The sequence below is a fragment of the Myxine glutinosa genome, chromosome 3, assembly GCF_964187855.1.
Source record: "Myxine glutinosa chromosome 3, kmMyxGlut1.1, whole genome shotgun sequence".
Lineage (NCBI taxonomy): Eukaryota > Metazoa > Chordata > Myxini > Myxiniformes > Myxinidae > Myxine > Myxine glutinosa.
In genome coordinates, this window is record NC_136263.1 from 128,057,204 (window position 1) to 128,069,724 (window position 12,521).

Here is a 12,521-nt window from a genome sequence, read left to right on the forward strand (position 1 = left end):
TTTCTGCTCAACACAGTTCAAATTTCTAGGCTTCAACATAGCTGCCATATTTTCGTAATACGTCGTTCAATCCGATTTTCCAACTTATTGAAAACATTCTGCAGTTACTGCTGAGTAATGAATTAGATTCGTAATTGTATCCCAAAATGAATCCAAGGAATGTGGTTTTGCAACAGTTTTACATAGCTTCATACAATGTAGTCCCATTCGGACTGGTCAGGCGAACGAGTTGTCCAAACAATTGGTCCACATCTACCGATCCACTCGTCTGTGAAGACATCATTCCATAATCGTCGTGTATGCAAAGCATAGTGCCAGGGAGCCTCGTCTTGCTGGTACATGGTGATGATAATAATAATAATAATAATTCATTTATTTTGTATAGCGCTTTTCCAGAAGCCCAAAGGCGCTTTGACAGAGTGGCAAACATAATGCATAACAATACATGAAAACAACAATTGCAAAAAGACAAGAATCAATAGGGAAATATTTAAAGCAAAAGGAGGGAGAAGGAGAAGAGATAGTCAGGGGTTAAATGCTGTGGGTTGAATGTTGAATGCAGTGTTGAACAGGTGGGTCTTTAGTGATGTTTTGAATGTGGTGAGTGAGGAGGAGTCTCTGATGGTGTGAGGTAGTGAGTTCCAGAGGGTGGGAGCAGCGATGGAGAAGGCCCTGTCCCCCCAGGATCTGAATTTGGTCCGGATGGAGGGGGTCAGGAGGTTGGTACCAGCAGAGCGGAGGTTGCGGGTGGGAGTGTGTCTGGAGAGGAGGTCAGCCAGGTAGGATGGGGCCAGGTTATGGAGGGCTTTGTATGTCAAGAGGAGGATTTTGTACTGGATTCTCTGGGGGATGGGGAGCCAGTGAAGCTTGTAAAGGACGGGGGTGATGTGGTCACGGGTCCGGGAATGGGTGAGTAGACGGGCAGCGGAGTTCTGAATGTATTGGAGTTTATTGGTGATTTTTTAGGGTGAACCATAGAGGAGGCTATTGCAGTAGTCCAGACGGGAGGTGATGAAGGCGTGGATGAGGGTTTCTGCAGCCGTGGAGGAGAGGGATGAGCGGAGACGGGCAATGTTTTTCAGGTGAAAGAAGGCTGACTTTGTGATCTGTTTAGTGTATTTGTCGAAGGAAAGGGTTTGGTCAAAGATGACGCCAAGATTCCGGATGTGAGGGGAGGTGGATACTGGGATACCGTCGATGTTGAGGGCAAAGTTATGGGTGGATTTTGTGAGCGTTTTTGGGCCAATGATGATTATTTCAGATTTATCACAGTTAAGCTTGAGGAAGTTGATTTGAAGCCAGGATTTTATTTCAGTGATGCAGTTTGTCAGGATAGAGTGTGTGTCGGTGGAGACGGACTTGGTGGAGATGAAAAGCTGGATGTCATTGGCGAAGCAGTGGAATTGGAGACCATGACGGCGGATTAAGTGACCGAACGGGGACAGGTAAAGGATGAAGAGGAGGGGGCCAAGAACTGAACCTTGGGGGACACCTTGGGGGAGGGGAGCAGTGGGGGATTTGCAGTTATTGATGGAGATGAACTGGCATCTGTCAGAGAGGTATGATTTAATCCAAGAGAGGGCAGTGCCGGTAACGTTAAAGGTGGATTCAAGTCGGGTGAGGAGGATGGTGTGATCGATGGTGTCAAAGGCAGCGCTGAGGTCGAGGAGGACGAGAATGTTGAGGTTTCCAGCATCAGAGGAGAGGAGAAGGTCGTTGGTAATTTTGAGGAGAGCAGTTTCAGTACTGTGGTTGGAGCAGAATCCGGATTGGAATGTTTCATACAGGTTATTGGCAGAGAGATGATGTTTGAGTTGAGTGGCTACAGCGCGTTCCAAAACTTTTGACAGAAAGGGTAGGTTGGAGATGGGTCTGAAGTTGTTTAGGGTGTCAGGGTTTAGACCAGGTTTTTTTAGAATGGGGGTAACAGCAGCAATTTTGAGGGAAGGTGGGACGATGCCTGTAGACAGGGAGGAGTTTATTGTTGCAATGATAAGTGGAGAGAGAGCAGGGAGGGAGGCTTTGACAAAGCTGGAGGGGATGGGGTCAAGAGTGCAGGTGGCAGTTTTCATTCCTATGAGGAGTTCAGAGAGGTCAGTAGGGGAGATTGGGGAGAACCGAGACAGGGGATGGCAGGACAAGGGGGGGCAGGTGGTTGGAGGGGGAGCGGGTGCGGCGGTGGTCAAGCTGTTGTAGATGTTGTCAATTTTGCGTTGGAAGAAAGAGAGGAAGGAGATGCAGTTGTCTACTGTGAATGACTGGGTGGTGGTGTTCAGGGGGTGGAGGAGTTTGTTTATTGTCGAGAAGAGTGCTTTTGGGTTTCCGGAGCCAGAGTGGATAATTTGAGAGTAGTAGGCAGAGCGGGCGCGGGAGAGGGCATCTTTGTAGTGTTGTAGGTGGTCCTTGTAGGCTTGGGAGTGAACTGTGAGACCCGTTTTATTGCGGAGTCTTTCAAGTTGGCGAGCACGAGTTTTCATCAGGTGGAGTTCAGGGGTGGATGAGTTCAGGATGAGTGAAAGATTTAATAAACGTAGTTTGTGAACAAGTAATTTCTACATTGCAAAGTAACATTCACCATTGACTATTGCTTCTTCCAAAAATCCGAAAAGACCAATGATGAGTGACACCCTGAGAGAACACCAGACATTGATTTTTGGCGAGTTTTGTTAATGTTGTCAGACCTGAAGTTTTTCTGTCCCCCAAATATGGTAATTGCGGAGGTTGACTTTATTACTTATGTGGAAATTGAGTCATCAGAAAACATTAACTCGTCAAGACTCCCAGGGGAATTGTGGATTTAAGCAGAACAACAAGCATTCTGAGTATTGCGCTGCAATACATGTCCCCTACAGGCAGCCTGTCGTCCGGAAAACTGTTGGGGAAATTACCAAAGTTCAAAGTGCCACAACTTTGTCAAAAATGATCGAAACGTCGTGAAGTTAGAACTTGATCTGTAAATTATCATGAGGAAACCATGTACCAAGTTTGAAATCATTAGCATAAAGAGTTTAGAAAAAAAGTCCGGAAAACTGTTCTTTGCATGACGGACGGACGGACGGACGGACGGACGGAGTGCAAACCTATCGTCCCCTCCGGTGTACACCGGTAGGGGACGAATAACATCATTAACAATAACATTGACATTAACAAACCTTTATGAATTATGATGTTACATACCATTTACTCTTTGTTTCTTTGTCATGTACGTTAAAGGATATATGAATTAAAAGTTGCACAAGGGCTTTATTAACACACTATATATACACATTGACACATCGACACATCGACACATGTTTTGACATGCCGACACAGCACAACAAGTACATTAGGAAACAAGAGTATAATTTTACATGAATTATGATGAAGCAATGGACAAACATACACAATACTGTATGTGGAATTTTTAAAATTTGGCCCCTGAATAATGAACTACATGCTTCATTTAGATTTTTTTTTTTAACAGCAATTGCTTCTTTTTCTGCAGGGGGACAGTGGTGGCCCACTGGTGTGCAAAGAAGATGGGATTTGGTACCTAACTGGTGCCACAAGCTGGGGTGAAGGTTGTGCTCTTATGTACAAGCCAGGAGTCTATGCCAATGTTTTGGAGTTATCGAGTTGGATTTCCCAAACAATGGAGGTATGTACATTAGTAGTTTATTTTCAAACAAAGATCATTATCTCAGTCAAAATATTAAATTTTCTTATTGATTGAGGTAATCACAACTTTTTAGTAATTGGGAATTTATCACACATAAAACATTATGGGAGATCAAGATACGACCATTTGCATCATGCAGGAAATCTCGTTTATAGAGTTGATTTGGGCTTTTCTTTAATTCAGAAATATGTCATGAAATTGAATATTAGTACTTGGATTGTTAAAGAATACCGAGATCAGCTATGTTTTTTATTTGGTTACACACTGCACATATTCAGTGCTGAAAATCGGCAGCATTGGTGATTGGATATTTCAAAGATACTGGATACATTTTAAACTGCCTCATCTGGCTATACTACATATTGCCCACTTTGTGCTTCGCACAGAGGGCATTCCATAATTGAGTATGCTGTCCTTTGAAGGTGATATTATGCCTGCTTTCCAGTTTGCTAGCATTCTCTTTTGGACCCTAAATATCCCAAGGTGCCTTTCAAAAACAGTAGGCCACTGTGTGATGGCACATTGGTTATATGCCACATTCTTGCCCTCACCTGCATCAGCGACACAGCTGCACCTCAATGATGTATTTATAAGACGGAATTATTGATTTAATAGTTAATATATATCATATTCAAATTCTTTAATTTTATGCACATACGGTATGTCTGAACATTGTCAAATCGAAAACGGGTTGGCCGATCACCAAATTTTCCATACTTGCTCCGGTTACCCAGGATCATGTCATGGGCATGAAATAAAGCCCTTCTTCCAGCAAGGATTGGGAGCTGACTTGCAGATTTCATCTGTTCCTGTGAACTCGTGCAAGTGGTTTAACTTCCGACCCCTGACAGTGAGAGGAGGGTATTTGCACCGTATTTTAATCCCAGAGGGAACGGGCTTTACTCATTTTCTAAAGTAAACGTAGCTCGATAAGATTTTCTAAACATAGCTAGATATATCAATGGATAAAAATATCGATATACTAGTAGAAAAGCCCGTCAGAAATGACGGGTTGGGAGAGTTTGGCACGCTCACTTTGCGGCATCGTCGAACAAAGTCTGAATCTCGGCCTAATGTCAGGTGTGTTTATGTGTTCTTTAATTATCAGATATCCTACCGACTTAAATGAACACTCATTTTACTCAGGTGAAGTGCAGTGAATTTCACCTTCCTGTGCCTTGTATTAATTGTTATTTTTAAAAAACCACTTCTCTAAACCAACCTTGAGGCTCGGTTTGCAAGCCACCGCCTACAATTCCAATTGAAGAGACATAATTACTCTTGTTTTTGGGTCTTCGGAGTTCTCGCGGTCTTCTGGTTCCTCTGGGTATTTTGGGTAATTTGAGTATTTTTGGTCCTCTGGGTGCTTGGGGTCTTTAAGGGTATTTTGGGTTTTTTGGGTTTTTTCAGTCTTCTGCGTTATTTTGGGTCTTCGAGGTCTTTTGGGTTTTCGAGGTCTTTTCGATCTTCACTCTTCAGAGTATTTTGGGACTTTGGGGTCTTTGGGATATTGTGGGTGTTCTGGTCCTCGGTATACATCTTTTGGGTCTTCAGGGAATGCAAAAAATAAGCAGAATAGAAACTATAGGCATCCATCTTGGAAGGATTGGAATCCCGAATAATATTCCCCTCCCTAAGAGGTTTCCTCCTTTGCCAAATGCCATGTTTCTGTTTATAAATAGCTTATCGTGGACTTTTGTGGAAAAATTTACTAGAAGAAAAAAATATTGTCAACAACAAACACATATGATTCCCTTTTGTAACAGTCGCTACTGCTGTTTAATACTAAACTGAAAGACATTTGGAGGAATCCCGACATTCATGAGGCAATGTTGTTTATCGCGTCGACTAATGCACCTGAGTGAAGATCTTCTGTAATCTATGTACCCCACAAGGGTAAATAACATGAAGCTTCCTGCCGCTATTGTTGCGTTTTACTGTGGGGTTTTTCCAAGGCCACTTCTAATAACAAAAGTAATAACACTTATGATAATAGCATAATATTAATGGCATTACAAAACAATATCCCCCAAAGTGTTTTGTGACTCGCGATATTTCCCCCTCCTGGACACCCTTACGGAAGTAAATTTTATTATAGGGGATTTAGAATAGTGACGCGCTGTCTGATCCTTTCAATGACCTGATCTAACATATTATAATGTCAAGCACGATGGTCTGATCCTTAGTTAAAACTAGAGCTTCCAGTGAAGCAGAACTCAACTGAACTGACTACAACAACAACAACAACAACAACAACAACATGCATTTTAAGGCCATTTTCCCTGCGAGAGCGGGGGTTAGCCTTGCAGTCCCCATGACAATCCTCTCCATTTTGCCCTATTTTCTGCATCTCTCCTTGTTAACCCCCTTGCCCGCATTTCTTCTTCCACCATCTTTAGCCAAGTCTTTCTCTGTCTTCCCCGTCCTCTACTTCCTTCTACATTCATTTCCATCACTCTTCTCAACCAGTCACTTTCATCCTTCCTCAACACATGACCAAACCATCTCAACCTGTTCCTCTTCACAGCATCAATAACAGGCTCTATTCCCATGATCTTTCGCAATTCATCATTTGTCTTCCTCTCTCTCAATGATACTCCACACATCCACTGAACCATTCGCATTTCCACCCTTTCCAGCCTTCATTGCTGCTCTACGTTCATTACACATGTCTCGCTCCCATAAATCATAACACTTCTCACACATGCAGCATACACCTTTCCCTTCAGCTTCAACGACACTCCCCTCCTCATCAGCATGCCACTCAGTTCCCGAAACTTCTTCCATGCACATCTCACTCTTGCAACCGTTGCCGAGTCTGATCCACCTTCTCCATTCAGCATGTCTCCGAGGTAGCAAAATGTTTTCACACCTTCCAGCTTCACGCCATCTCCAAGATCCAACTCAACATTTCCTCCATCTGCAGCTCCCTCTGTGCACACCTTACATTTGAATGTAGCTGCCACACTGGTTAATGACCCTCTCAGAGCACTACATTTTTGATGAACCCACTCAGCGCACATTGTACATTGAATGGAGTTTACTCCGACACCCTTCCTGCACACAGCACATGGCCTCTTCCCAGTTCTTTCCACCTCACCACATGCTTTACCACTTGCCATCACCTTCGTCTTTCCGATATTCACCTTCAGACCTTTTGTCTCCATACATTCCTTCCACTTGTTCATTTTTTCCTTCAGTCCATCCATACTTTCCGCAATCAACACCAGATCATCTGCATACATCAACTCCCATGGTAAACCCTCCTTTACGTTCTGAGCCAGCACCTCCATCACTGCTACAAATAGTAGAGGACTTAGTACCGACCCCTGATGCACTACCACCTTCAGCTCAAACTCACCACCTTTCCCGTCCTTCGTCCTTACAGCTGTGCGCGCTATTTTGTACATTGCCATCACTACTCTGATCAACCATTCCTCCACTCCTAACTTCCTCAACGCCCATGTCAATACTTTGCGCGGAACCCTATCGAATGCTTTCTCCAGATCAACAAACCCAAGAAACAACCTCTTCCTCTTCGCCATGTACTTCTCCTGCAACTGCCTCACAATATAGAGCGTGTCTGTCGTTCCTCTTCCTGGCATAAATCGAAACTGCATTTCGTCGATCTTTACCTTCTTCCTTATCCTCCTCTCCAACACCCTTTCCAATACCTTCATTCCATGCTCCAATAACTTTATCGCTCGGTATGAGCCACACTCCTGAGGGTCACCTTTCCCCTTGTACAGTGGGACAAGGGTACTCAGTTCCCAATCCACTGGAATGCGGCCTTCTTTCACCACCAGATTACAGATCTCTGTCATTCTCTTCACACCCCAACTTCCTGCTGCCTTCAACATATCTCCCACAACTCCCGTCGGCCCTCCCGCTTTTCTACTCTTCATTGCTTTTATCGCTTCCTCAACTTCCTTCTCAGTTATCTTCTCTGCCGGTTCTAAAACTGGGTTACTCTCTATGTTGCCATCCCATTCATTCTCTGTATTCAACAGCATTTCTAGATATCTTTTCCATCTTCCTTTATTTCCATCTGGGTCCACAACGATTTCTCCCACTTCATCCTTCAAGCAACTCACCCCCATCACATCACACCCCTCTTTCGCCATCTGCTTTGCAATCCTGAATACCGCTCTCTGACCCTCTTACAAATCCAAGCTTTCTCCGAACATTTTCCTACATGCCTCCTGCGCCTTTGCTACCTCTTTCTTTGCAGCCTTCTTGACTGCCTTATAACTTTCATGCTCTGCTTTTTCTGCTCCCGTACCCTTCGCCTTCTGCCACTCCTTGAACTTCTTCCTTTTCTCGTCAATCCTCTTTCCAACTTCCTCATCCCACCACCATGTTTCCGAGTGCCTCGGTGGTCCTTTTGTCCATCCACATACCTCACCAACAGCTCCCAACAGACTATCTTTCATTGACATCCAACAACGTTCAAGCTCAACCACATCATCCTCTAACCTACTCAGCCTCTCTTTTAATACCTCCCTTACTGTCACCTCTTTCAACCTCCACACCTTCATTCTCGGTTGGTACTTCACCCGCCGAGCTCTCCTCGCACCTTTCACCCTTATGTCGCAGACAACCAAGTGGTGCTGTGAAACAGCCTCCTCCCCCGGGATCACCTTTGTGTCCCGGAGGTGCCCCCTATCTCGCCAACGCACCATCAGGTAGTCAACGGTTGTCGTCGACCCACCTGACGTGTATGTAACAAGCTTATTATCCTCTTTCTGGAACTGAGTGTTACAAATCAGCTCCATCAGCAAACTCCAACATCCTTTCACCTTCTCCATTTCTCACACCATATCCGTAACCCCCATGAACTCCCTCAAAACCGTCCATACTCCTTCCCACATGTCCATTTAGGTCTCCTCCTGCCACAACAACTTCCTCATCTTTCATGTTTTCCATCAGCTTCTCTATTGCACAACAGAACTTGTCCTTCTCTTCATCGCTCCGACCAACCTGCGGAGCATATCCTGAGATGACGTTCACCAAGAGCTTTCCAATCATCATTTTCACCATCATCAACCTATCACTCACTCTAGTCACACTCCCCACACTGTCTACAAACTCCTCAGAAAACAGGACACCAACACCATTCACGCCCTCCGGGCACCCTTGCCACACAAACTTGTATTTCTGTCCCTGCCTACCCTTCACCATTCTCACACCACTTCCCTTCCATCTCGACTCTTGCACACAACATCTGTCCACTCTTCTTCTGATCAATACTTCCACCACTTCTCCTGATCTCCCTGTCATTGTCCCTACATTCCATGTCCCAAACCTCAGAAACCGATCTCCACTTCGGGCTGTACCCTGCCCATATGTAGTTGTAATTGTCATGGTTCTCTTTTTGAGGCAATGTTTTTATGGCCAGATGCCCTTCCTGACGTCAACCCTCTTAGTCGCCTCTTACGACACGCAGGGATACGGTGTACCTATTCTAACCAGGGTACACACCGGGAACTGAACTGATTGGACAACTTTAAAGTAGATCAGTTGTCTGTACTAGATTTGACTTAAGATAGCAACCTACCTTGTGTGGTAAGAGTCTCACACACCAAGTTAGATCAAAATCCATAAATATTTGTGGACGCTAGAGTGTTGACGTCGTTTTCATGACCAAAAACAAAATGGTCGCCTAAGTACGCCATTTTTCAACGGATCGGGCCGAAATCTAATACCAACCTGGTCCTTAGGGTAAGGATGCTACATGTCAAGTTTGATCAGAATCGGTTGATATTTGTGGATGCTGGAGTGTTAACATCGAAAAGTTAACGGACGACAGACGACAGATGACAGACGACGACAGACGACGGACGCCGGAGGGTTCAGTATGTGATGAAATCAACTGGACGGTAGTCCAGTTGAGTTAACAACCCAAGTAGTGATGTGTGCTGAGGCAAGCGTAGCGAGCCGATCCACGCTTATTAGAGAAAAATGTAAAGTTGTTTTGTTTGTGGAAATGTGCATTAATTTATAATTGTGTTATTCCTTTTTTCCAGAAATACCTATAAATCTTCAAGTGGATGAAAGACATTTTGCACTTCTTGTTGTCGGTGTGGTGTAAATCATAAGAAAAAAATTAAACAAAAAAAGTTGTACATATCATTTATTTTGGGTGAATAAGTGATATTATCGATGATTTTGGAGATGTACATGGTGTTCCAGATGATACACCATGATTTTACACATGTATTAATTACGAATTTATTAATGAAACGAACATAAAAACTGGTACATACTCCTATACAGATGAATCGGTTATTAAGAGTTCTTGCAGCCATCTTGTGTGATTGCTCCTTAAGATAATCCCGTGAGAAGATGAGACACAGATGAAAGTCCAGGCTTGTTGGTGCAGCCCAGAAGAGGCTTCTATCAAAGTGAGCAGCAAAACGGTTTGAGATGACCATTGCCATCGAGGCTGGAATGGAGGTATTCCAAGACATCTGTGGTCCACGAGTGCAGCCCCTCCTGTTGAAATAATTGGTGTCTTATTGGAAACCATTGACATTGCAATTCCGCAAAGAAGAATGTTTATAGCATTATATATATGTAACATTTCCAAGTAGCTATCAGGGAAAAGTGCCTGATCACTTTCTTTGGAGATTGTGCATGGAATAGAACAAACAAAAAACTATAGATTTTAATCGGTATCGTGTTACACGTTTGCTGTTTGTATCAGTGATACACTGTTAATAATAAATGTGTAAAATAATTCAATTTCATCCAGAAACACAATGTAGGCCAATATAAATAAATGTGGGGTTTTTGTTTCATTTAATAAACATATTTCATGGGAATTTATTTGGATGTAAATGGCAAACAAACTGTAATATATTAATCTATGGGTTTAATGTGGAAAAGGCACTTTATGAAAGTCAATATTAACAAAGTACAATGAAGCAGAAGAGATACAAAGATAAATACCCTCAAACAACCTTTAAAAAAATCAATTTCTTTCAAATCAGTTTTATAGCCGTTTGTGAGGCCATTCTTGTAGCAAGTCAATTATTCATGATTCCTCTTCATTTTGGTAAATAACCAACAACATAAATTAGGTTGATACCACTACTTATGTCAAAACTTGGAAACATTGCCTGCAATTGTCATCCAGCTTTGCAATAGTTACAATACAAACCATATATTATACAAAGCATTTGAAGCACTGGAATAATGTTGTAATCTCTTATTAACTGACTAAAGAAACTCGCTTTTCTGTGCAAATGTTGTTCTGCAGTAGAAAGCTGTCGTTAGTTATCGGAATGAAGAACTCGACTTGCTCATGAAGGCTAGTTCATTTCAGCTTATGGTCCATTTCTGGCACTGGTTCAATTGCTTGTGGTGAGTGTGGCTGTGCTGCTTATGCATTCCCTCTTTAGGTTAGTGCAGGGATTTGTAATTTGGCCGAGGTGCTGATGATAATTGGCTTCAGTCTCTGTGGCATCTTTAGCAATGATCACCTAATGCTTGCAGATGAGTCCCCAGCTTAATGTGGATCTGAGCGACAGTGCACTCATTGATGCAACAAACTGCCTGATATAAAACAGGGTAACAGTTTGGTCGAGAATATATATCCAAGAATAGGCAATTTAAAAGCAAGTACACTGCCTCTGAGCCATCATGGCTGCCCAGTGATCAATAGTTATTACTCCAGCTGCAGCTGTAGGCCTTGGGTATTGTGATCATCACATTTGTCCGTTTGTTGGTCAGCAGAATAACTGGATAGCGGGGGCAACTAGATTTGCCATATTTGGCACAGAGCTTCATATTGTGAATGTCTCAAACTAGTTCAACTGTGAGTTCACAAGAAAAAATATAAAACAAAAATAATACATGATTATATCTACAAGCACAGCAAGCATCCGTTTGGGTTGACGTCCTCTGGGGCAGTCTTGCACGAAAGGAAAAAACGGCATGAATCAGCACCTCCATTGAGCACTTTATGATTGTATAATCTAACTGCTTATCCTTCTGATAAATAGGGATGCGCTCTCCATCAACCTCATTGCAGTAACCCAGAATCTGCTTGAGAAAGTTCAAGTTGTCTTGGGAAACAATCGGCAATTGCTAGCTCAGCAACAACACAGGAAAGCAACATTTAAAAATACAAGTCGATCCAAATTAAACTGAAAGAATGTGCAGGATAGACCTGGGATTATTTGTACAAATGTTCTACATGATCCAGTTCGTACTTTAATTCCATGTTTTCCTAATGTACATTTTGAGATTTGATGTTCAGTGTTTTGTATTGTATTTCGTGACAACAATAAAATGCTGCTCTTGGATTTAAAAAAAATTGTATTTCATGGAAATATCTCGAACCGTGAGAATCAATCTCTGTACAAGTTATCATTTAACTGCACCAATTAAATATAAAACTTGGCAACTTTTGCTTTACTTCACGTTTATCATAAAGATCCGCCATCAACAAACATTACACAGTCATATATATATCACAAACAATTTATTACACATCTCTCTTTTACATGATAGACATGTAAGCAACATTAACATAGCTCTGTGCCTTATACACCGCCGAAAAATCACAAGTGAAGAATTTGTGAAACAGCATCATACTATGCTCATTACCAAAAGAACAAAGCATGGCTCCAACATTAACTTCAAGCTCAACTACGCTACGAGGTCTAAATTACCCAATGAGCATAAAAATAATGGAAGCATAATTTCTGAAGGTACATCAAAGCTAACAAGCATTACGCTTCGGTCCCCCGTCGGTGAAGTGATGTGAGTTGACAAAGTGGAAGATGCAGAAAACATGGAAGAGTCGATAATATTTGCGAGTGGGTTGGAGACACACCCACACACCAGATTAGAGGTT

The 12,521-nt window shown here is 42.7% G+C and overlaps 1 protein-coding gene across 3 annotated transcripts in view; it reads left to right on the forward strand.

Moving 5' to 3' along the window:
* The window catches only part of LOC137423217 (transmembrane protease serine 2-like), a 245,594-nt gene extending 233,620 nt beyond the window's left edge, over window positions 1–11,974 (forward strand). For all 3 annotated transcript variants that reach the window (XM_078774546.1, XM_078774545.1, XM_068110121.2), the window contains 2 exons: window positions 3,485–3,637; window positions 9,685–11,974. In XM_078774546.1, coding sequence (XP_078630672.1) covers window positions 3,485–3,637; window positions 9,685–9,696 — 165 coding nt within the window. In that variant the 3' untranslated portion in view covers window positions 9,697–11,974. The remainder of the gene's footprint in view (window positions 1–3,484; window positions 3,638–9,684) is intronic.
* Window positions 11,975–12,521: the final 547 nt, after the last annotated feature.